The sequence below is a fragment of the Sceloporus occidentalis genome, unplaced genomic scaffold, assembly GCF_023333645.1.
Source record: "Sceloporus occidentalis isolate IW3139 unplaced genomic scaffold, rSceOcc1.0.p SCAF_31, whole genome shotgun sequence".
NCBI classification, from domain to species: Eukaryota; Metazoa; Chordata; class Lepidosauria; order Squamata; family Phrynosomatidae; genus Sceloporus; species Sceloporus occidentalis.
In genome coordinates, this window is record NW_028317011.1 from 8,888,964 (window position 1) to 8,916,006 (window position 27,043).

General features: G+C 40.1%; 1 protein-coding gene across 1 annotated transcript in view; it reads right to left on the minus strand.

The window, feature by feature from the left end:
• LOC149298803 (USP6 N-terminal-like protein) overlaps nt 1-27,043 on the minus strand; it is a 59,222-nt gene that overhangs the window by 26,492 nt on the left and 5,687 nt on the right. Inside the window, exons 2-3 of the mRNA XM_089487097.1 lie at nt 9,474-9,547; nt 8,089-8,171 (exon numbers count right to left, since the gene is read on the minus strand). Of these exons, the coding sequence (XP_089343223.1) occupies nt 8,089-8,171; nt 9,474-9,547 (157 nt within the window). The remainder of the gene's footprint in view (nt 1-8,088; nt 8,172-9,473; nt 9,548-27,043) is intronic.

Genomic DNA, 27,043 nt, shown 5'->3' on the forward strand with positions numbered 1-27,043 from the left:
AATAATTGTGTCACACACATACTTAATTTTTTATTTTTTGGATAAACCCGGGTTGTGTTTGCAATTGTTTGATATCCATGAGAGCAGGAGTATTTTTGAAGAAATGTTCAAAAGTTTAAACGATAGACACATTTTCAGACTTCTTTGCTCAAATTTACCAAGGGTGCCAATATTAGAGGACAGCGCTGTATGTTGATAGGGGTAGTGTTTTACTGTATCAACTTTTAATGTAACTTTCTGATATCTTGACCGTTGTAACCAAGTAAAGAATAGACAGAAAAAGAATAGTGTATTTTATGTACACAATTTAATTAAAACCCATTTGTCCCTATTTCTTTACAAAGTATTGTGACCTTCAAGGCTGTAAACACTGTGAAACTCATAAGAAGCAAAACATGAAACCGAGTTGAGATGGAATGACAAATCAGTGGTATTCTGGGCTTAATTTATTTACCTTTAGTTAAAAATATTTAACCCTCCTCCAAAAGCACATGGCAACAGTATCATTCCACACTTTCCAAAAAGCACTCAGGAAGAATAAAATTGACCGGAAAGGCCTTATGGTCAATGACTAGCGAAATTACTATGCATCACCTTTCATATATCTAGTTCAAGATGCAAAATTACATTGGTTTCAGCTAGAAGGCACTCATGTCCATTTTTGTTTTAAAATAGAAGAAAAACAAAAAAACTTTACAAGGACTGGTATGTGGGTCAGATCATAGGAAGGAGATAGGAAAAGGTGTCAGTAAGGAACTTTTTTATTATTATTTTTAAATTATAATGGATACAATTCAAAATCAGAATGCAAACGGTGTATTTTCCTTGATTCCCTCGATAAATGATCAGTCTCTAAAAGTCTGTATTACAGTGTAATGCTGTATCGCAGGCACACAATACAAAAGAAAGCGGCGTTGTGTTATGACATTTTTGGTTATTGAGATGTGTGATAACGCATTGACACGTGTAGATTGCTAAAAATAAACAGATAGGGATCTTAGTTTGCAGAGCGACATCAAGATGCAGAGGACAGTAAATTCCCACTCTGGGGTATACATGAATCCCAAAACTCATTTTCTGTACAGACACCAAAAATCCCTAGCTATCCTCAGTTGGATGTTCTGTTAATTGTTAACAGAATACAAAATATAAGGCAGCTTTAAACACACAATTTGACAGCAGATTTGACCAATCTTCTCTGCCTATTCCACCTTAATCACTCCTTTGTCTTATCTTATAGATTTGGAAAGCATTCCACCTGTCCTATGCATGTTTAATTTCACTCACTGTATTGAGCTGTAATACTTCTGATGGGAGGCTGATTCATGTATCTAACACCCCCTCAGTAAAATAAAACTTACATTACAGCTAAAGGTTTGACTCACGGATTCCTCTGAAATAAACTTCCCCCCGGTACTTTGTCAAATCCATTTAAGTATTTAAATGTTTCTATCTCATCTCCCTTCTCTTCTTTCCTCCAAGATATACTTAAGTTGACTTCTTTGCAAATCGTTTATCTTTATTTGTAACATTTATATTCATCACCATATTAGTCCTCATCTTAAAGCCTATGCAGGTTACCCTTCAAAGTGTCAGCATGTACAGATTCTATAGCACTGTACAACAGATAATGCTATGTCTGCTTGTTTGAGCAGGGCCCTCCTTACCTGTCCTTTCTGTAATTCCAATTGTAATATAAACACACTATTTGTTATGTCCTGTTTACCTGTTGTACAGCGCTGCTAAATATGATGGCGCTATATAAAAGTTTGTGAAAAGAAAGACTGATCAGGAGTCCTGCATACAGAAAATACCACTGCAGAAAAAGACATACAGAGATATTGACCTCTAGGGAATTTTCTTTTCCTCCCATTAGTATGCACACCTCTTCTTTATTCAGGTCTGCTGATAGTAACGGTGCTCATTCCAAGTTTAGCAGCATGTATTTTTTTTTTTAAGTTAAGTTTGAAACAATAACATCCGTGTTGCAGGTTCTTACTTTTCACCCTAGCACCTCTTCAATCCCCGGATAATAGTTGTACCACCACGTGGTTTGGTTCTGAATTAAAGCTCTAACAAGTTATTCCGTGTGGAATGTTTTCCGCTAATGAAACTTCACACTTTATTTTAGTGAGACTGGTTACTTGTACAGCATGTTCTACAGAGATCACTTGAAAGCCAAGCCAGCGATCAAGCGTTTATTAACGCAATCTACACAAGGCTAATCAATTCATTGCTAAACAATGTGCTTAATCCAGAAAACGACATTTCTAGGTTAAACACATCTGAATAGAAAAATGAACAGAGAGTTAACCAACTGCCCTGGCTAGGAATAAAATAACACTGTTGTGTGACAAGAGAAAATTCACAGATGAATAGTTATTAAAATTATCATAGCTAGTACATCAGGTTAAATTGAACCGTATTGTCCCGAATATAGACTGCACCCCTAAAGTTTGGTGTTAATTTTCAGAAAATGTAATAAAAAAAAAAAAAAAATTACTAGAAAGCTAAAATTCTCATTGTCTCTTAATGTCTCCCTACTTTATCCGCTGTCTTTCACTTGTCCCCCAAGCATCTCTTTCTATGCGGATCTGTGTTATATTCGGGCTTCTTAGGGTACCTACACAAAAGACAGTTCCTCAAATCGGGGAGCGGGTGTGCTCAGTTTGCGAAAGTGCGCTACGAGTCAAGACTGAACACATGGGGACAAGCGGAAGACGAAGAGCGAAAGACAGAAGAAAGAAAGCAGAACAAGAAGATACAAGAAAAGAAGCAGAGACCTATAAAAACAGACAGGGGCACAAAAGCAGTCTGCAGATAAGGTAGGGGGACTTTGAAAATATCTACACCCCAATTATAGGTCACATCGCTCTAATCAGAACAATACAGTGTCTTGAACATTGCAGCAGTAAATAAACATCTATGATGTTTACACTTGCTCAAAGTCATGGATTTGCAGGCATATAGTTAAGTATTTGAATAATTATACAAAGCAGGTGCTAATGATCATCAATATGTAGGCTGAAACACAATACAATTGTCTAAAATGGCTTGGAATGCTGAAGGGGACATACCAAGACATGTTGGAAAACGCTATGCTTCCAACTTTGTGGGAACAGTTTGGGGAAGGCTCTTTCTATTCCAGCATGAATCTGCCCCAGTGGTTCATGGTTGGGTGAGTTTGGTGTGGAGGAACTAGACTGGCCTGCACAGAGAGCCCTGACCACAACCCCACCAAACACCTTTTTGGATGAACTGGAACATAGATTGCGAGCCAGGCCTTCTCATCCAACATCAGTGCCTGACCTCACAAATGGTCTACTGGATAAATGGGCAAAAATGCACACAAACACTCCAAAATCTTGTGGAAAGCCTTCCCAGAAGAGTAGAAGCCGTTATAGCTGCAAAACTGCAAAGGACCAACTATATACTAACATCTAGGTATTTACAATGTGATGTCACCAAAGTCCCTGTTGGTGTAATGGTCAGGTGTCCCAATGCTTTTGTCCATATAGTATACATACACACAATAGGCCTAGTTTTAACAAAGCAGGAGCTAAACATAAAACACAACCGATAACTTTGTAAAACATTTTTCAGATAGCTTAAGGAGATTTTTTGTGGATTCTGAGCAGTAAAGGGAAAAGCTATAGTGATATCAGCAAAATGTAACATATAAATACTAGTATACTGCAGAACTGGAATTTGTATGCAATCCAGTATCCACCACTACAGTATTTATGTGGGGCAAAGGACAACATCACAAAATAAGTATTTTCTGCAGTTCTTCTCCCAGAGATGGCATTATTCCTGATATGACTGCATTTGTTGGAAAAGTAATATGACATTACATACGAATATGTAGAAAGAATGACAAAAACATGCTAATTGCTATTCATAATTGTTGAAAAAATTTCAACATTTAGAAGGTGCAGGAGCAGTTCCTCAACACTTTAAGAGGATCTTAAAATCGTCTAAAGGAGTTAAATAAAATAGCATACCGTATTTGCTCGAATATAGGCCGCACTCCCCCCCCCCACTTTAAATCTTTAAAGTGGGGGTGCGGCCTATATTCGGGGTCTAGCACAGGAATGCGCAATTCGTATCGCCCGACGGCCGGGACATGCAGTTTAGGATACAGTGCCAGCACGGGAGGTTGTCTAAGCGCATCGTGCAGACGTTCACCGGCAGCGGCGATGAGCGTGAATGACCTCCGCTGCCGGCACTTCTGCTCGATGTACTTTAACAATCTCCCTTGCCGGGAATTCCCACGGGGGGAGTCCCGGCAAGGAAGATTGTTAAAGCACATCGTGCAGACGTGCCGGCAGCGGAGGTCGTTTACGCGCATCGCCGCAGCCGGTGAACGTCTGCATGATGCGCTTAGACAATCTCCCGTGCCGGCACCGGAAGTTGCCTACGAGTATTGCGTAGGTGTACCCTGCCGGCCCCGCAAGACACACAGGAGTCTGCTTTGGTAAGTCGTGGGGGGGGGCACATCGTGGGGGCAGAGTGGCAGTGTATCTCAGGGGGGACAGAGTGGCAGTATATATCGGGTGGAGGGCAGAGTGACAGCGTATCTCGGGGGGGGGCAGAGTGGCAGCATATATCGGGTGGAGGGCAGAGTGGCAGCGTATCTCGGGGGGGGGCAGAGTGGCAGTATATATTGGGTGGAGGGCAGAGTGGCAGTATATATTGGGTGGAGGGCAGAGTGGCAGCATATCTCGGGTGGAGGGCAGAGTGGCAGCAGATCTATTCTACGTTTTTTGGTTTGTTTTTTTTAACTAAAACATTTTTTTCCTTAGAAAGGCACCTTACTTTTAGGGTGGGGCCTATATTCGGGTGGGGCCTATAACCGAGCCAATACGGTAAATAACACAGCACAAAACCGCGAAGAACTGCACCACTCCATAGTAAGTGATTGGGTTGAAGGCATGCCATGTTTTTGGGATAACATTAAGCATTTCTTGGCGTTTTAAAAAAATCTAAATGACTTAAGTGGAAAAACAGTCATCCCAAAATTACTGGAGCCATGGTTATCCCTCCCATAGCAAAGAATAGTGGCTTTATGAGAAATACTACACTATGGTGCTAAGACCCTACCCTTCCCTGATATTGGCCTTGCTGTACAGATGGCACAAACTGTTCTGAACATACCGTATTTGCTCGATTATAAGACGAGGTTTTTTTCAGAGCAAATGCTCTGAAAAATACCCCTCGTCTTCTAATCGGGGTCGTCTTCTAATCAGACCTCAAATAGAGGTCTGATTATGAGACTAAGATCCAGATCCCCCGCACCGCTGCAGGGGACCTGGATCCTCCTGTCTCCCCCCCCCACACTTACTTACCGGTGCTTCCTGCTGTATTGCCGGGGCAGCGGGTTGACGTCTACGCGATCCGCGTAGACAACGTCCGCTGCAGCCGGAAGGAGGTGTGGCTAGCAGCGGGGGTTGTCTGCGTCCGTCGCGGATACCTTCCCCGACTGTCAGAAATCAGAGTTCCCCGCACAGGTGCCGGAACTCTGATCTCTGACAGCCGGGAAAGGTATCCGCGACGGACGCAGACAACCCCCCGCTGCCAACTCCACCTCCTTCCGGCTGCAGCGGAAGGAGACGTCAACCCGCTGCCCCGGCAATACAGCAGGAATTTGGAAGCACCGGTAAGTGTGTGTGCGTGTGTGTGTTAAATGGGGGACATAGGGCATTTCTGGAATGCCTTATACCCCTATATGCCACTCTGGCACTTAGGGGGTTAAAAGGCATATTATGGGGCAGAGTGGCATATAGGGAGTTATAAGGCATTTCAGGAGGCAGAGTGGCGTTAAGGGGGCATTTAATAGAGCACTCTGCCTCCTGAAATGCCTTATAGAGTGCTCTATACAATGCCTTTTAACTCCCTTAATGCCACTGCCTCCTGGAATGCCTTATACCTCCCTATATGCCACTCTGCCCCATAATATGCATTTTAACCCCCTAAATGCCAGAATGGGATATAGGGGTATAAGGCATTTCTGGAGGCAGAGTGGCACATAGGGGGTCAAAAGGCATACCATGGGGCACAGTGGCATATAGAGGGTTAAAAGGCATATCATGGGCCACAGTGCCATATTGGTGTGGCAAGCCTGGGGGCAGATGTGCGTAACTGGGGGACAGGTTGGAAAATACAAGGAAATAAAAACAAAAAAAATATTTTTCTCAATCATAGCTTTTATTTAAAAAAATAGTTTACATGAATTAACATTTACTGGTAAAACTTTTTTCCTTTAGGGTCGTCTTATATTCAGGCTTTTTCTTTTTTTCCTAAGTTAATATTCAGATTTTGGGGGGTCGTCTTATAATCAGGGTCGTCTTATAATCGAGCAAATACGGTACTTCACTACTGGCTTGTGTACTGTTCAAGTACAACCATGCAAGCCATGAACCTTGCCCAGGCAAGGGCAACCTGATATGCCATATTTTGGAACAACATTTTGTGCTGGATTTGTTTTTTGGTTAACTGTCCTGGCACACGCTAGGTACGTATATCTTTAAGGTATGAACAGGATTACTTATGCGTCATTTTTCCCACTATTTATTTTGCAATACAAGCAAGACATATGAAAAACCCATTAGTGGCTTTAACAAAAAATTTTCATCCGATTATTAATAAACAGATCATAAACAAAGCTAAACAGTTTTACCATCCCTTTTGGCTTTTAATACACAGTATAGGTAAGAAAATACTTTTTAATATGCTAAGTATGCAATAAAAAAAAAAAATATGCCAAAAATCTTATATCTTCCCCAATAATGAATAACTCACCTAAAAGTTTGATACCAGTTTGAACTTCAGCAGAAAAACTTTTCCTACGGGTAAAGTAAAACCTTTTCCAACGTATGGGAATCGAACAAAAGGATGAGAAAATTGTTGAAAATGGCTCAGCATCCCAGGGGGCAAATTTGGCCAGACCACCGGGACCCAAAGAGTTAAACGCCTCATTTCCTACCTGCTGCTTGTTAAAGCTTTATCTATACAAAACATAGGAGTACAAAAATGCTATTATGTTAGATAAATGTAGGCTAAACACTGACGATATACTGATGGGTTGGCTGCTGCGTACAATAAAGCAGCACACTCAATTATCTAAATCCTATGTTTTACAGTCCATGTTATTAGATAAATGCATATAAGAGTGTTTACAGATCACAATCACCAAAGCGATGCTAAAAGCTGTGTGAGTGACTGGTTCACATTAAGCATCACAGTTTGCTACAAGCAATTACCAAGTATTCACTTCTGCCTATTACTGACCACCTGTCACACAGCGTAACGCAGAGCAGGCAACGTAATGCTTTATGAAGGACATTTCACTAAGTGCCCTACAAGCTCCAATGACTTCCATAAAGATTGTCATTGACGCTTTAAGTAATACCGGTCATCCATGAGAACCCAAATACTAGCAAAATGCAAGGCTACTGCAGATGATGAATAAAGTGGTTAAGTCTTGAGACTTTAATGACCAGAGTCCTCTACACTTTCAGTGTGTGCTTAATTTTGTTATCATTGCTATGACCTATTGTATAGCGACATGGGATCTGACAGCAATATATAAGTAATTATAACTGTAATCATCTGTATAAATATTGAAAGAGTGTGGGAATTGCCAGTCATGTTGGGTGGGTCTTAAAGTCCAGATCTTCTGCTCTCTCCAACAGGTCCACTGCACCAAAGCCATTTGGACCCTAGTCTTCCTGCACAACAGCTGATCCATTTGCTTCTGTAGGATTTAAGTCACTTTTTTTTTGTTGACCAGCAAATTAGAAGCATCCCAAAAATAAACTGTTCATCTTCATTTTCAGCTCTGAATCTAGCAAATATTTACTTCCCCAAGCAAAATAATTCAATTGTAAAATGACAGACATTAAAGCAAATGGAGTTTTAATAACTGAAAATCAGCATGCAGCCCATTTTCTACTCCACAAATTACATTTTGCTGTAATATGTTTTATTAAAAATACAAGCAGTCAATATTTTACCATGCAGATAAATAATTTTAGTTTATAAATAGCTTTTATTTGCATATTCTCAGAAAAAAAAAAAAATACTTACTGCAGAAAGCCAAATCTGTCAGTGACCTTATAAACTAGATAGTCTGCATCTTCCCAGGGTTCAATCTTTGCTCCGTCTCGGCCCTAAAGATAAACAAATGCAAATTAACAAACATAAATTGCTTAAACATTGGGGTTTCAACTTCAGGTTTCATCAGTGAGGTTCGTACAACATAATCACTGGTATGTGCAGTTTACATAAAACTCGCACGTTGAGTTACGGTGTAACCCAATATGATATCATACGTATTATCAAAACACCAAATGACATCATAAAAGCTTTTGTGCTCACCAACATATTAACAAAAACATCAGAACCTAAATATTAAGGATTGTCTCATTGTTTGCCCTAAGATTAAAACACTCATATTTCACTTATTTTTGTGGCTCTAATAAAAAAAAGTTTCTCGTTTTTTCCTAAAGAAAGAAACCAAAACTACACAAATGAACTAACCCAAAAGCTGCACTCAGGAAAAGACACATATATGTGGGGGAAAGTTAGGGGCTGAAGAATTCAGCATGGAATTACTATAACCAGAGGCTGGATAGAATAGCAGCTTTGAGTCTCAATGGCAGTTGTGCACTGCGAAAAGACAAAGTTGATATAATTTAGCTTTGTGTGTGTGTCATATATCATCTAACTTTATACTTTGAGTACTGTAAAAAGTAAAGTTAGGCTGCTTGATCTAACCTACAACTGATGTAAATTCCAGTAGGTTTAAACTTTGGACTCTATGTATATTATATATAGATATATTATGGTATTTGGATGCAGTCGGGTTAAAATTAGATTTTTTTTATTTAATTAGTTTACGGTAAATCTATTGGTTTGCATTTTGGATTCTCCCTTTAACTCTGAAAACAGACAGACGTACACATACTGCTGATCACTCTGCAATAGCAGCTAAAGTATGTGTATTTATTGATTTATAAAGGGCCATCAAACCTCACAGCACCGTACAATTGGTAAAAGGCACATAGATAATATATAATTTTCACTTACAGAAACCTTACAATCTTAGGAAATACAAATTACTAAAAAAAAAAAAAAAATCCAAATTAAATTGTTCTATGCTTGTCTATCAGAGTCAGACAGAGATAACTGCCAAGGGCAAGGCTTACAGACACTGTCACTGGCAATGCGAATCACATGCACAGAAATGCCACCTACTGGCTGCTGCCTGGGTCTTCGGGCAACCGGCAGCAGCCGCACCGCCACAGACTGCAGCTATAATTAGCCCCGATCACGGACCATAGTGAAGGATGTAATGATATACACTCCTCTGGCTTAACTGCCGGTTCGTAAAGGTGGGAGTTTAGTCAGTACAGAGCGAGTGTGCACTCAAAAGCTACGATACTCAAAACGTAAATGAAAATATTACTCACTTTGTCATATTTAGCAACTATGTCAGCTCGTTCCACAGCAGATTTAAGAGCTGCATCCTGTTCTGAGTCTGGATCTGTGGAAAAACGGGAAGGAAATTAAATTAGTGTTTTTTTGTGTTCTTTCCATCTATCTTCAGAAAGTGACGGCATGTATTAACGGCAAAACCGCAAGAACAAAATGCGAGACAAGACAACCTATTCGAATACAGTGATCTAAGACACTTATTGAAGCAATGATGGTGGAGAGATGCTGCGGCACCAAGTGATTACAAATTCAAAAAGTTCATACTTCATCCTGTCTGTGCGGTATACATAAAATAAACGTATTTTCTTTGATGGAAATTACAAAGTATCACCTCAAAACCTGGCAACCAGAGTATATAAAAGCTTCAGCGAACACATTATCTGCCTATGCGCTTTGCAAAAACAAGTCACCTAGAACAAACCTAAATGACCGCTGTATTTTCTTTCAAAGAGGTCATTCAATTAACTTGCAGGGCCAACCATTCCTTGCAAGTCAGTGTCCCAGTAGCACAAACTTTCATGAGAATTAAAATTGTGCATATTTGAAACTCAAATGAGTAGAGTATGAACTGGAAATATAGAATTATTATATTGGTTTGTCTCATCAGAAAAGGTTGCAGAAAAAGCAGACCCGTTTTTTTTTGGTGTTTGTTAATAGCTACAAAGAATCAACCATTTATCCTGGAAATGTCACTATCTTTTAAGATTACACAGTGCACCGACAGCTGGTGTGACACTGACCTCCATTCATGCACCTTCATTTATTGGAGGAATTATTTGTTTGGTTTGTAAATGTGCAGAGCAGTGAAAAACAGACTGACAATTCTGGAGAGAGAAAGGCTGGCCCTCCACAATGTAAAGTGAAGTCAGTGACATGAAACTTCAACTCCCTCATAACCCTCATTATATCTCAATGGCTTGGTTGTTTCTAAAGTAGGGAGTGGGGTAGAAACATAAAATCAAATTTTATCTTGGTATCCAGCAGTAATGTTTAGCCTATATGAAAGCTTGGGAGCAAGAGTAAGGTGGCTCTTATTCACTTAACTGTTAGCACAAGGCATTACAGAAAACATGAGGCATCTCCTTCTGTATTTACCATCTAGAGGTACAAAAGGAAAATCATTTGTTGGTGGTACCTTACGCCAATGCAACTGGAACATATGTACCGTATTTGCTCGATTATAAGACGACCCTGATTCTAAGATGACCACCCAAATCTGAATATTAATTTAGGGAAAAAAAGAAAAAGCCTGAATATAAGACGACCCTATAGGAAAAAAGTTTTACCAGTAAATGTTAATTCATGTAAACTACTTTTTTAATAAAAGCTATGATTGAGAAAAATATTTTGGTTTTATTTCCTTCTATTTTCCAACCTGCCCCCCCAGTTATGCACATCTGCCCCAGAAATGCCTTATACCCCCTATATGCCACTGTGCCCCATGATATGCCTTTTAACCCTATATGCCACTGTGCCCCCATGATATGCCTTTTAACCCTCTACATGCCACTGTGCCCCATGATATGCCTTTTGACCCCCTATGTGCCACTCTGCCTCCAGAAATGCCTTATACCCCTATATGCCACTCTGGCATTAAGGGGGTTAAAAGGCATATTATGGGGCAGAGTGGCATATAGGGAGGTTTAAGGCATTTCTGGAGGCAAAGTGGCATTAAAAGGGTTAAAAGGCATTTCATAGAGCAATCTGCCTCCAGAAATGCCTTATGCCCCCCATTTAACACTCCCCTGCCCCCCCCAAACTTACCAGTGCTTCTGACTCCCCTGTCATGTAGCCCGGGCAGCGTGTAGAGCTCTACGCGATTCGCGTAGAAAACTTACACTGCAGCCGGAAGGAGGTGTGGCTAGCAGCGGGGGTTGTCTGCCTCCTTCCGGCTGCAGCGTAAGTTGTCTACGCGAATCGCGTAGAGCTCTACACGCTGCCCGGCTACATGACAGGGGAGTCAGAAGCACCGGTAAGTGGGGCAGGGGCAGGAGGATCCAGGTCCCCTGCAGCTGCGGGGGATCTGGATCTTGGTCATCTCATAGTCAGACCTATTTGAGGTCTGATTATAAGACAACCCCAATTATAAGACAAGGGGTATTTTTCAGAGCATTTTTTTCAGAGAAAAAAACCTTGTCTTATAATCGAGCAAATACGGTATTCTAGTCTAGGCCATAAAGACATGTTGAATGAGTTTGGTGTGGAATAATTTAATTAGCCCACACAGAGTCCTGAACGCAACCCCACTGAACACCTTTGGGATGAACTGGAAAGGAAATTGCAAGCCAGGCCTTCTGATCCAACGTCAGTGACTGACAAATACTCTACTGGATAAATGAGCAAAAAAATCCCACAGAAACACTCCAAAATCTTGAGGAAAGGTTTCCCAGAAGAGCGGAAGCTGTTATAGCTGCAAAGGGGGGGGGGACCAACTACATATTAATGTCTATGTATTTAGAATGCAATGTCTTCAAAGTCCCTGTTGCTGTAATGCCCAGGTGTCCCTATACTTTTGTCCATATAGTGTATATGTTTCAAAATCATGTGTAAGATTGAATTTGTTACTAATCAATGTCATTAGAGAATGCTTAATACCGATTTATATTTATTTTTGGAGCACGATCTCATTAAAAAGAGTAACCTGACGCAGAAGATTTATTTAAATGATTATATCATCTATGAACTTTTATGTAGTTGAATTTTTTATAAAACAAGAGAATCCATGCTTAAAGTATGTATTGTTTTTACTTTAATGGTTGTAAGAAACCCTTTTATATGTAATCCTGAGTTTTCTAAAAAGTTTACTTAACAAAACAAAACCCAAATGTATCCCTTAGTTTCTGGTTAACAGTACTGTTTCTGGTCAGCCATCTGATACTTTCATGGTCAACCTTGTATAGCTGTGAACAGGCCCGGACTGGCCATCGGGCACACCGGGCATTTGCCCGGTGGGCCGGGCCGCGGCAGGGCTGGATTGACTTAGGGGCTGATGGAGCTGCAGCTCCAGGCCCCTACCTTAAAATAAGCCCAGTCAGGACCAGACTGAGTGGGCCTATGCGGCCGTCCGTAACGCAGGGCAAAAGGGGCATCTTCCCCTTAAGCCCGCAGCAACTACGACCGGGCCAGCCACTCTAGCAGCGGGCCCGCTACTTACCTAGCAGACGTGCGCAAGCAGCGTCTCTTCTACCGCCAGGGGGACGCAGGAATCCAACGGAGTCATGTGACGTACGTCAAGTACATCACATAACCCTGCTGCGCGTCTGCTTCCCCTGTGCAGATCCGCGGAAGTCTGCAAGCGGCGCGTACATCATCAGTTCAGGTAAGGGAGGCTGTATGGAGTATTTGAGATTGAATGAAAGAGTATCTGTGAAGGAGTGAGTGAATTAATGTTTGTGAATGAGTATATGTAAATGAGTATCTGAATGAGGGAATTAATGAGTATCAATGTATGAATGAATAGCTGAATGAATGATTATCTGTGAATTAGTGAATAAATATTTGTGAACGAATGAATGAGTGTGTGTGATAGCATGGATGGGTAAGGGGGGGGGCAAAGATGCCGCAGGCAGGCTGTTTTGGTGGCAAAGATGCCACAGGCAGACTGTTTTGGTGGCAAAGTTGCCACAGGCAGGTTGAGTGAAACCATCCGTGGAAACCCTCCGGATGCGGGTGTCAGTGTGGCAGAGCCTGTCCTGTTGTGTGTGTGTGTTTGGGTGTCGGTGTGGCAGAGCCTGTCCTGGTGTGTGTGGGTGTCAGTGTAGCAGAGCCTGTCCTGGTGTGTGTGTGTTTGGGTGTCTGTGTGCCTGTCCTGTGTCAGTGTGGCAGAGCCTGTCCTGGTGTGTGTGTGTACGAATACAGAAAAGAACCCTAGCACTCCAATCAGCTTCCAATCCTTAGGTTACTTTATTCAAAGAAAGCAAAACAAAAAAGCAACGTTTCGGCTAAACAGGGCCTTTGTCAAGGTCAAATGGCCCTGTTTGGCCAAAACGTTGCTATTTTTGTTATGCTTTCTGTTTTTGTTTTGCCCTTTTTTCCTGCTAGCACCCAGCTTCCTGGGAGTTGAGTGCTGAACCATTTCTTCTTTTTTAACTGTCCTGGTGTATGTGTGTGTTTGGATGTCGGTGTGGCAGAGCCTGTCCTGGTGTGTTTGGGTGTCGGTGTGTGTGTGTGTTTGGTTATTTGTTTCCTTAATTTACAGTAGGAACTATTTCATTTTTACTTATCCAGAGATAAAATGCCCTCCTGAATTTGTAGTGACTTCAGGGGACAAAACATTCAAGGCCCTGAAATCATTTAGTGGAAAAGATAAGGTATTGTGTTATTTACTCTATAATATTTATTTCAAGGATTAGTCGCACTAAATTGTGGCTTCAGGCTTCCCATGTTGAATGACCAACTATTATGTATATGTATGTACATATATGTTTTTTCATAAAAATGGGCTGCTCAGTCTGAAATGCCCGGGCCTATTTTTTGTCCCAGTCCGGGCCTGGCTGTGAAGACAGAAACTGCAACATATGCTGTGCAAAATAGGCAACTACTCAGAGGGTGTGAAGGGTCAAGTCGAAGAACTGTTCAGCACTTTGTCAGATGCCCTACCAGAAGTTGGAACTTCTTTTTCTTGTTCTATATCAGACACGCTGCCCATTTCACAGTGTGTTGTATACCATGTATATTATATGGTATATGTTCTCTTTAAGCATTGACTTAAATAGCAGGAAGCCAATTGGTGGCCCACACACTTGGTAACAATGAGAAAGACTTTCACCTGTGAATATGCCAGAACAGCCCCCCACAGCTGCACTATTAGTGTAGTAAACAAAATGGAAAAACACTGCACTAATTCAAAAACAGGAAATCTCTGCCATTGTTTCTTCATTTCAATTATTAAAATCATAGATTGCTGAAAGAGAACAATATGGAGACAACTTTGTGAAAGCATTACACGAAAAAACGCTGATGGAGCCTATGGAAAATTTGGTCAGAAAGTCTTTTCAGAAAGACATTTTGAGATAAACAATGTTAATAATCAACCGTGGTGATAATAAGGTAAACACCTACAGGATAATAGGGGGTTCTCTAAAGGGAATTCTGAAATCGTACAAAACTACTTGTGGATAATAACAAAAAAACAGGAAGGGATGTGTAATATCAGTAAAGAACAAGGAAAATTACAAATACAAATGTTTAAATCCAGGACAAGAAAAATATAAAAATTGGCACAGTAACATGCAAAAATATGTATTCCTTGATTATACATAAACCAAATAGAAGTATAAATCTAAGGTCATTAAGATGGCAACAGGTCTTGGTTGAAATAAGTACAGGATAAAAAATGTGAAGACCAAACTGAAAATATTTAACACTGTAGGAGGAATACTTTAGGTTAGGTCATTAACATACTAAAAATGCTTCCCTGGCCAGTGTCCTGGGAAATAAAATTGTCTTCTAACAAAGGAGTTCACTAGTGATGCTGTAAGTGCTGTCACACCAGCTTGAAGAAGCCAATCGGTGCCAGGAACGAGCGCCCATCTAAATCAATTGGAGCGCTTTCCACGCACGTCTATCATTTGCATGGAGGTGCACACAGTCATTACAAGGAACCACACAGCTATGATATGCATTATCATTAAGCAGTGAGGCTGTGGATGACCAAAGATTTCCAACTTTCTTGTCTGTGTGCGCGTTCCCATGTTTCTCGCTGCGGGTTCTTTTGCTTCTGTTTAATCTGTTTCAGTTAAGTCTTACCCTTTACCCAGAATTTATTTTAGCAATAAAAACATTTTCTATCCAAGAAATAAAATAAAGACAGGACAAAAAAAATCTGCTAAGCAATACACCGCAAATCTTAAATGAAACTAACAAATTAGGACAATATACCGCAAGTGAACATAGACAGGCCCGCATGACCCAAAAAAAAAAAAAAAAGGAACAGAATGTCTTTCACGAGAATTCTTTTGTTAGCATAAAGTACATTTCTCTCCACGAAGAATACTAACCTCAGGTATAAATTAGTTTTCTATACTAAAGCACAAAGCTTTTTAAGTCTCAAAAAGGATTTTATTCTGATTTTCTCAGAAAGTACATCACATATATAGTGAAAAGCATGATTTACCATTAAAAAATAAAGAAGCTTAAGATATACTGAAGTAAGGCATCCATTTTAGTAGAAAAACAAGTGAACTAAAACTGGAGTAAGAGCGGTTACATGGCTCAATAAAAACTTGTTACTAGTACCAGTAGTAACAGTACTAGTGTTAGAATGGAATTGGCTACATTAATTGTAAAGCCGGAGTTATATTTTAAGCACACATATCAAGTTCTTGCCAAGTGGATTAAGATCATCTTTCATTTTTCTCAAAACATTCCTGAACCTTTACGAATGTACATCTATAGTTACTTCTACATAAATTAGTACACCTACAAGTGACAAGAAAACTCTTAGGGTATAGGAAAGCCCAACCCCCTACAAAATCCAGTATTTTCAGATGACAGCTACATTACGAGTTAGGGCCACTGATCAGAAAATGCGCCCGCGAAGTCAAAGGTCATCTGACGGCTAAAGAAAAGGACCATAACATTTAAGTTACACACGCTACTTTCAACATATTAACTGCATTTTCTGGTGAGGTGGGCAAAATAGTAACAGAACATTTCGTTTAATTCTCCACCTCCCTTGCGGCTTTTACTTAAGTAGACAGAGTGTCTACATCAGTTCAACTTAAAATCCGCTTATATGAGAAAGAGGATAAAGAAACCTCGTCTTCCCTCCCACCAATGCTAACACTCTCTAAACAACTTTCCTCAATGTCAATGGTGTGATCATCACCTCGTCCCCTCACGGTCACTGCCAAGGTGTCGCCCTTGAGTCTGACCTCTCATTCAGCCCCTACATCCAGTTTGTCTCACAAATCTGCCATCTCCACCTTAATAAACATTGTCTGCATTTGTCCTTTCCTAACACAAGATGCCACTAAGGCTTTTGTTCATGCCCCCATTATCTCTCGCCTTGTTTATTGTAACTCTGTCGTAGTTGGTCTCCCTTATACCCGTCTCGCCCCTGCCTTCAATCCCTCAAGACCAACATTCTTTAAGGATGCCTATACACTAATGCTTTGACACTCTTCCTCCCAAATTCCTTTTCCTAGTCCCTCTCCTGCCTTCAGACATAGTAATGTGACTTGTCCATCCCTAACATTGGCACTAATACACCCTAACACGTAGGGTTTTGTGGTTTCTGTTGAAATATGTTATATATTACTTATTTTGCCCATGGTACAGCACTGCAGAATATGACGGCACTATCCAAAACAATATCACTACTACTAGTACTAATAATAAGAGACAAATGTTTTCGTTTCTAAAAACCAAAATCAACTCTATTGCATGGAGGCTGCAATGGTAAAGTACACCTTATGCCAAAGCACTAAGAGTTTGTGGTTTTAAATATTCCTACTTTCTGTACTCTGTGGCATATCTTGACAAGTTAGCTTTACTCGCGCTACACACACGGAAAAAAAGAGAAACAGGTTTTCTAATGATCTTTTAAACGTAAACTTGGATTAGCGAACACAACGTGCCATTGGAACATAGGAGTGATGAAGGGCCTATGTACCCCTATGAAGATATTCCATTAAAAATCAGCCATTTCCAGCTACAATATTCATTTACACATATACACATTTGCAATGTCTACACTGTATTCCAGATCCATTTGATATTATTTTAATGGACAAAATTTGCTTTTCTTTAAAAAAACAAGGACATTTCTATGTGTTCTCAAACTTTTAAACGGTATGGTATTTCCAAAATAGCTTTCTATTTATTTGACAACATGATATGATGCCATTTAATGCTATTATTTTGAGTTTACTGCAAATGATAAATATTTATTGCTTTAATCTACTTGGATGTGGATGTAAAAAATCTATGAGCCATAGTGAAGTTTTATCTGATGTTTTATTTGAATTCTGAGCAATTCATTATTTTATCACACCATAGGAAGCATAGCTTGACTTAGCTAAACAATAAGGAGTTCTTGCCAATTTCAGTCCCAATACAATTTAAGATGTTATAAGGAGGGGGGAGGAATTATATTCCTTCACACACTGTACAATATCTTCCAAAAGATAAATTGCTTTCCTCAGACTAATTGTATTTAATTGTACAATATCAGAAGGTCCGTCAAGATATGCAAACTTTGTGTTCAAAGTTCATCTCTATGCAGGATAACACATTTTACGCACTGAAGCTTTTTATTTTATTTTTTATTTCATTTAAACATAGTTTTTTTTCAATGAAAAATTGGCAGCATTCTTATTTAATTTATTGTTAATCTACTCTACTTCTTGTTAACAGAAGATAAATGACTGAGGCCTGAAAGGGTTGTTTTTAAAATTCAGTAACAGTGACCTTTCAGACAATTGGTAACTCCTGAAATCAGTTCACAGTAGCAGACTTATTATATCTAAATAATAGTGTTATTATAAAAAGGAAAACGGAGATAAGTAGAGGTTGTTGAACATGACAGGACAGAGAGGAAAGCTACAGAGTAGACTTATATAAGTACTGTATTTTCCGGCGTATAAGAAGACTTTTTAAGCCATGAAAATCTTCTCAAAAGTCGGGGGTCATCTTATACGCCGGGTGCTCAAACTTACCGAGCCGGACTGGAGAACCACAATTCCCCACGAAGCCCCTAAAACTATAGCGTATCTCTAGGGGAGGGGCGAGCGGAGAAGCCGTCTCCCCTGGGACGGTCTTCAGGGCCGCGTCGAGGTAGGTGCAAGATCGTGATCTCCCCAGCTAGGGGTTGGGGAGATCACGACCTCTAACTAGCCCAACATTAGGAAGCTCGAGGTCTGACACTTCAAACCTCGGCTTCCGTGCTCCCTAATCACTACGCGCCGGCTATTGATGCCGAGTGCGGGGATGACGTCATATCCCGCCGCTCGGCATCAATTGCCGGCGCGTAGTGATGAGGGAGCAGTAAAGCAGAGGTCTGAAATGACAGACCTCACGCTCCCACAACTGGATGGAAGATAGAAGATGAGAAAGGTAACAGATGGGGAGAAAGGGGTGTAAGTGCAGTGTATGTGTATAAGTGTGTGTGTGTAAGGTCAGGGTATGTGTATGGTCAGGTGTGTGTAAGAGCAGTGTAGGTATTTGTAAGCTGTGTGGTGAGGGCAGTGTATAAATGTGTATGTATGGACAGGCATATGTTAGGGCAGTATATGTATGTATATGTCTTTGTATGGGCAGTGTATGTGTATGTGTGTGTTTGTAAGTTGGTGTGTACGTGTATATGTGTGTAAAGGAAGGGGTGTGTGAGGGCAGTGTATGTCTATACATGTGTGTGTGTGGACAGGCATATGTTAGGGAGAGCTGACCCACCCAATCCAAGCAGGCTTTGTATACAACAACCAGCCAATCACCGGTAAGGTACATCGCTTGCCGTGATTGGCTGGCTGTTGTGTACTGGGTAGAGGGGTAGTCTTATACGGCGAGTATAGCCTAAACTCTATATTTTAACTGGAAAAGTTGGGGGTCGTCTTATACGCCGGAAAATACGGTAACATAAAATATAAAAGTGACCACTCAGTTATCATATGCACCAGGTGCGTAAACTAGAAACCTTACCAAAACTTTTCTCCATATAATGCGTTTTCACACGCGCACGCACACACACACGCACTACAATGTTTTGCTGAGCACCTTCCTTCTTCCTTGAAAACCTGTCCAAAACAATCTATGCCGCTGCAGGATGTTGCTTATAATGGAGCATGCAGAGAAAAGCGCAGTCTGCTTAATTTTGTGTTCTTCGTGTTAAAAGCTCCCTGAGTGTTCCATTCTATACTTATTCTTTTGAATTAACATTTCTTATTTGCGTCTAATCTTATCTTGAAGGGCATCTGGTACACCCAATACATAATAGTATAAAAACAGGAAGCATAAGTGGGAAACTCAAGCAGAGATCTTCAAGGGTTCTATTCAAATCAAAATAGCTCTTAACAGCAAGCCCCCACATTTTATATTTCTAGAATTTTTATTATTTGAACTTGGGGGGGGGGCAAAAAAATGTTTACTTGGTGGGCTTTGCTTTCCTACTTACAGAGGCTGTGCCACTTAAACATAAGTGCATAAAAGCACAAATGGAACAGATCTTTGGGGTCAGAAGCTAGCTAGGGATCACAGGAGAGGCAGATCAACGAAAGTCAAATAGTGTCTTGCAATTTTCTAATAGAATGCTGTAATAGTTTATTTGTAGAAATTGTAGAAATTATATTTGATTTATGATGTATTAGAAAAAATCCAGAAGACCACTTATTCACATAGCCTTTGAACGCATTTTTAAACGGCAAATAAGATTAAAACCAGAGTTAAGTTTTCCCTCGCATACATGAAAAAACAGAGTAACTATAGCTTCATTTACTTAATCAATGCACATGTGCTGGGCTGAAGACAAAGGATCAAGATGTGTTACTCTGTGGTTTTCAGTATACTACTACCTAATGACATGAGCTATTCACAGGGTCATCAGTGATTCTACTGATCGTGATCTAGGATATTTATGATCCCGTCAGCAAGGAATTTTTGATATGTTGTTATTATTATCATCTTTAATTTATTTAGCGCCGACAATTTACATTAGGTGGAGAGAGCCCTGCCTTACAAGCTTACAGTCTTGAGGAAATGGGGTGACAAACATAAGGCACAGAGAAAGGGTGAGAGGTAGTGTGGTGGTTGTATCGATGACAAGTTCTAGCAGCTAAGATGGTATGCTTCTCTGAAGTGGGTTTTGAGATGTTTCTTGAATGTTGGGAGTCTGATGCGATTAGCAAAGCAAGTGGGAAATGTACAACTCTGAAGGCAGTTTCATATAAAGTATGTGTTTATCTTGGTGTACAAGATACTGGTGTAACTTGTTTTTGGTGAATATTTGCTGTTTCCAGATGTTTTTAGTGTGGTTACGCACTGCACTTCCCCTATTGGGAGCTATGCATTATGAAACATTTTTGCATCAAACAGAGTTTTTGCCCGCTTCGATATTGCTAGTTTGTTGCCGCAACGCCCCATCCAGACTCACCAACACAATGGTGTGTTTCCTTTCTGCCTTGTTACATGAATTTTAAATATTTAATAAAGGACTGTTTACAATAATTGATGCTGCGGGGATCTTGAGATCCTTTCCATTCTGGTTTAGTTATGATCCAGATATAACATGGGAATACAAATAGAGATGTATCTTGTTAGTTCTTCTATCTACATATTCCGATGTAGTGATCACCAAGTGTTTCTCTGTATTCAAGGGTAAGTTGTCCGTGACTCATGGGCTGATCATATATACCTGTACGGTCATTTACTTGCTTTTTAGTTATGATGCCAATACACGATTGATCAGATGCCCTTTGAGCGGATCCTCCAGCCTGTACTCTTTGGCAAGCCACCATGGTATGTGGTACCATTATTCGATTGCGACTTATGTATTCTCAGTTTTTTAATGGTTTTTTTACATTTATTTTCCACCTAACATTGACATGATCTCTATCTATCCTGATTATAAAAAATGTTTAAAAAAATTTTCAGATTTAAATAAAATGGTGTGTAACAAATGTTTCATACAGATGTATCTTATGTTGTACATTCTCTCTGTGATACAGTGTATATTTTATGTCAAATAGTATGATGCAGTCTGCTCCTCATGTATGGTTGTTTACTCTTTTTACCTTGGAGACCACGTTCCTGGGTCCTGTTTGCTTTCGAGTATGAATAGAGGTGTTGGTGGGGGGATGAGTCTCTGCCGTTTGTCATACAGTAAAAATATATCTAATTATTGTGTGTTTTGTTGATATGTTGGCTCTCTCTCAGGTGGGACTGAAATGTCAAGTTTCTTTATGTAAACCTTATACATACAGTATATATGGTATGCCTGGTATGCCCTCTTTCTTCTGTTTTAGGTTTCCTGGCTGGAAGTAGTACATAGGGCTGTCTAAAAGTTTGTGCACAGTAGAGGACTGCTCTTTTTTTTTTTTTTTTTTAAACATCTTAAACATCTTAGTTTGGGGATATTCCGGACATCCAATCCCATTTATGCTTAGTAATACGATTAATGGCTTGGGAGCATAAGCAGTCAAACGAACATTATACTCCAGCACGTCAATGGGGAATAACAAAGTGCTGGACCATGAATGTCTGTATAAAAAAAAAAAAAATCCTCAGGGAGAGCAGGAACCTAATTAATAGGGCTCATTAGGTTGTTGGCTGCACAATACGCAAACTGAGCAATTCATCTTAGTTTAGGTTCCAACATAAACTTTACACATAGAAACATTGCTTTATAGAACATTGTGCATTATATTATAACTTATAGGGAAAGTGTTCCACATAAACCCCAAACTTTTAATACCAATAGTCATCACTCATGACCTTTGCTCCCTTTCACACACACTTTTACATTACTGTTGAGGAATTTGGGGGTTTTTTTGAGCATGAATCTCTTTCAAGGTCATACCACAGCATCTCAATTGGATTCAAGTCAGGACTTCGACTAGGCCACTGCAAAACCTTTCAGCCGTTCAGAGGTAGACTTGCTTGCGAGCTTGGGACCATCGCCTTGCTGTATAACCCAACTGCATAGGAGCTTTAGGTCACGGACTGATGGCCGGAGATTCTCCTTCAGGATTTCCGGTAGAGAGCAGAATTTAATGTTCCATCACATAGCATTATGTGATATTACATAACCTACAGGGCATCTTGGAACTACAAGTACAGCTTATTAAAGACAAAACATTCCATAACTTTGATTACACGTAAAAACAATTACATCAGTGGTGACCAACTACTTGGTGCAAATCATGTCTCTGGCAGTGGTTTTGTCCAGCCTATAAGTAGCATCTTTGAAGACTATTGACATGTGGGAGGACGATCAGGCAAGGGTGCCAAGATACCAACCCTTAAATATACCTGCAAATCCAATTCATATATCCCTACAGAGCTCACATTGTTCCATGTGAAAAAAAAAAACATGAAGATCACTTACAAAAAAAATAAATACAAAATTTAACCAACAATACAGCTTTGCATGGTGGACAAAAATACCGTAACTTTGGTAAGAATAAGGAAGCATTCACTTGCAGTATCAATTCCCAAAAATGTTTACTCGTGGACCACAGTATAAAAAGGGAAGTTCCAGTAATGACACACTTCAAAACAAAAAGGAAAAAGATTCCCTGTAAGATCCATTAGAGGTGTGGCACACAGACTTATGGAAAAGTTTGAGAACAGGTGGGCGCCAGCAGTAATATGTTCCTGGAGCTGTGGCTCATGGGATTGTCAAGGTCTGGGCAGCAGGATATATTTAAAAACCAGAGGGAACCTAGAAGCTAGATGTAAAAAAATGTGTCTACGATATGTCATATTGTATATGCCTCCAAACTAGAGTGGTTTATTGTACATTCTCTGTACAATCTAAGTACAAACTGCTCATCTTGACATAACACCTAGTTCAGTAACGGTAGGGCAATATGGCAGTATGTATAATGAATCCTTGTATTATACAGCAGTCAAAGGGAAATAGCTCCGCGGCCAAATGCAAAATAGCACAGTGCAGACATTCGATCATTTTTTTAAGTTAACAAAACACCTCTCCTCAATTGCAGGGTAATTACGTCTGCAAACATATCTTTCTCTACAGTGCGGAAATATAGCATTTATTTTTATCATGGTGCTTCCAAGCATTGTTAGTGTAGTCTGTCTAAGAGAGCCGGTTTCTATTGTTAATGATTAAACGCTTACTGTGCAATTTACATACACACAAAAAAATCCCGTCTAAAAGTTCCTGACATGTCTTCCTTTCAGGTCTCCTCTCCCTACCATGCTGTGTAATTAAACTCATAGATTACAACTACAGCAGGGTAGTGGAAAGTTGTGCTGGATAATTGTAAAGCACATTAATAACTATTGACATAATAAAAGGATTCATTTTATTGCTTGGATTTATATACCAACCAAAAAACAGAACCATCCTTCGTATTCGCTTTATTTATTTACCGAGTGGGGCAGTATAACAGAATTATCTATTAACTAATAAGAAAAAGAACAGTGTGTAGAAATTATATTGACAATTTATAGACAGTTAAGCCCCACAGATAAATTAAATTAATACTAAAATAAAAAAATTGCTAAAATGTTTAAATAGCTAAAGAGGAGACCTTCATTTAGTTGAGGTGACCAGGGAAAGTTGAGACTGATCTCTTGTGTGACTTTGTAACCTATCACTAGCTATTTTTATAACCAAGTAAGGCACTATTATTATTATTATTTATTGTTTTATACAGTGCCATCAAATTCCGTAGCACTGTACACTAATGTAATTTATAAATTGGATTTTTGTTACTAAAGAAATTTCAAGGGGTTTCTGTTTGAAACAAGCTGTAAAACACCGATACATGTATACCCAGCAAACTCCTAAAAAAAGAGGGGCATCAGGGGAGCAAAGCGAAAGCAAGTTTCCTCCTAGTATTCAAAAGAGACTTATATTTGATGAGATTATATATAATATATGTATGTATATATTATAGTTTTAGCAGGACACATACCTTTCATTATGAAGCCATGATCAAACTCCCTCAGAAGACTACTTCCAAGACATATTTATACACACTCACTTATTAGGTACCTCTGTTCAATTGCTTGTTAACACAAATGGCTAATCAGCCAACCACATGGCAGCAACTCAATGCATTTAGGCTTGTAGACGTGGTGAAGACTACTTGCTGAACTTCAAACTGAGCATCAGAAGGGGAAAGAAAGGGGAGTTAAGTGACTTTGAACGTGGCATGGTTGACAGGCTGGTCTGAGTATTTCACAAACTGCTGATCTACTGGGATTTTCACGCACAGCCATCTCTAGGGCTTTACAGAGAATGGTGAGACAAAGAGAAAATATCCAGTGAGCAGCAGTTGTGTGGGTGAAAATGCCTTGTTGATGTCAGAGGTAAGAGGAGAATGGGAAGACTGGTTCGAGATGACAGACAGGCAACACTAACTCGTTACAACCAAGGTATGCAGAATACCATCTCTGAACACACAGCACGTCAAACCTTGAAGCAGATGGGCTACACCGGGTACCACTCCTGTCAGCTAAGAACAGGAAACTGAGGCTGCAATTCGCACAGGCTCACCAAAATTGGAAAATGGAAGAATGTTTGCTGGTGGTGGTGTAATGGTGTGTGGGACCCTTAGTACCAATTGAGCATTGTTTAAATGTGACAGCATACCTGAGTATTGCTGCTGACCAGCTTTTATGAGGAGGTGAGCTCAAGACTGGATCGGGGTGAATCGCTGGATGTCGTATATCTTGATTTTTCCAAAGCATTTGATACGGTGCCACATAAAAGGCTCGTACATAAAATGAGAATGCTTGGGCTGGGGGAGAATGTGTGTATGTGGGTAAGTAACTGGCTCAGTGATAGGAAACAGAGGGTGGTTATTAATGGTACATACTCTGAGTGGGTGACTGTTGCTAGTGGGGTACCACAGGGGTCAGTTTTGGGTCCTATTCTTTTTAATATATTTATTAATGACCTTGTAGAGGGATTGCATAGTAAAGTATCAATCTTTGCAGACGATACTAAGCTCTGTAACGTGGTTAACACAATAGAGGACAGCGCACGATTACAAATGGATCTGCATAGGTTGGAGGCTTGGGCTGGGATGTGGCAGATGAGGTTCAACACAGATAAATGTAAGGTTATGCACATGGGGAAGAAAAATCCAGGCTGGGAATATGTATTAAATGGGAAAACACTGGGGACGACTGACATGGAAAAGGACTTAGGAGTTTTAGTTAACAGTAAATTTACCTGTAGCGACCAGTGTCAGGCAGCTGCTGCTAAGGCAAATAAAATCATGGGGTGCATCAAAAGGGGCATAGATGCCCACGACAAGGAAATAATTCTACCCCTGTACAAGTCACTAGTCAGACCACACATGGAATACTGTGTACAGTACTGGGCACCAGTGTACAAGAAAGATATAGTGGAGCTGGAGAGGGTTCAAAGACGGGCAACCAGAGTAATAAGGGGAATGGGAGGACTACAGTACCCAGAAAGATTATCAGAATTGGGGTTATTTAGTTTGGAAAAAAGACGGCTTAGGGGGGACTTAATAACTATGTATAAATATATAAGGGGACAGTACAGAGATCACTCCCAGGACCTATTTATACCCAGGACTGTATCTATAACAAGGGGACATCCTCTACGGCTGGAGGAAAGAAGGTTTCTACACCAGCACAGACGGGGGTTCTTTACAGTAAGAGCGGTGAGATTATGGAACTCTCTGCCAGAGGAAGTGGTGATGGTAAACTCAATAAAAGAGTTCAAAAGGAGCCTGGACGTGTTTCTTGAAAGCAATAATATTACAAGTTATGGATATTAGATTAATAGGGAAAGAACGTTGATCCAGGGATTTATTCTGATTGCCATATTTGGAGTCGGGAAGGAATTTTCCCCCTGGTATGGGGCAATTGGCATCTGCTTCATAAGGGTTTTTTGCCTTCCTCTGGATCAACACAGTAGGGACACAATATGTATATAGGTTGAACTTGATGGACTTTGGTCTTTTTTCAACCTTATGAACTATGTTACTATGTTACTATGTTACCATGTCCATCCCTCTATGACCACAGTGTACCGATCTTCTGATGGGTACTTCCAGCAGGATAATGCACCAGGTCACAAAGCTGAAACTGGTTTCTTGAACATGACATGAGTTCACTGTACTCCAATGGACTCCACAGTTACCAGATCTCAATCCAATAGAGCATCTTTAGGATGTGGTGGAACAGGGGATTCGCATCTCGCGTGTGCAGCCAACAAATCCACAGCAACTGCGTGATGCCATCATGTCTAGAATATTTCCAGCACCTTGTAGAAAGCATGCCACGAAGAATGTAGGCAGCTCTGAAGGCAAAAAAGGATCCAACCCGGTACTAGCAAGGTGTAATAAAGCGGCGCATGTGTGTGTATGTAAATATATATAAATTCTGTGCTCTATACATACAGCCCAATGTATTATGTCAGGCTACTAAATCTAGTCAAATCTAGTCAAGATATTATTTGATTAAATATACAGTCTTAAGGTGGAACAACTTGAAATTAAAGTTCATATACTGCTTATTATTAGTTACAATAAAGTGTAAAAAGCATGCTAGAGAAAGATCATAATGCAGAACCGAGAGGTAGGCATCGTATCCTCTTTTCATTTTTCTGACTGCATACGGCCTGTTCTCTGGTCTATTACTTTTCTAATTTGGCTAGCATTGCATGCAAGTTTGCAGTGGTAATAGTCAAACACCGGTCAGAACCTAGAAGAAAATGCAGCTTTGTCTGCAATATGTACACAGGTCCTTGTGAAACCGCCAAACAAAAAAACGACATTGTCGTTGGTCCAGTTCAGACTTGAGCATGGGCAGTCAAGTAGTGTGTGTACATGATCTGCACAGACAGTTACGATACAATAGATGTCCAAGGAGAAAAAAAAAA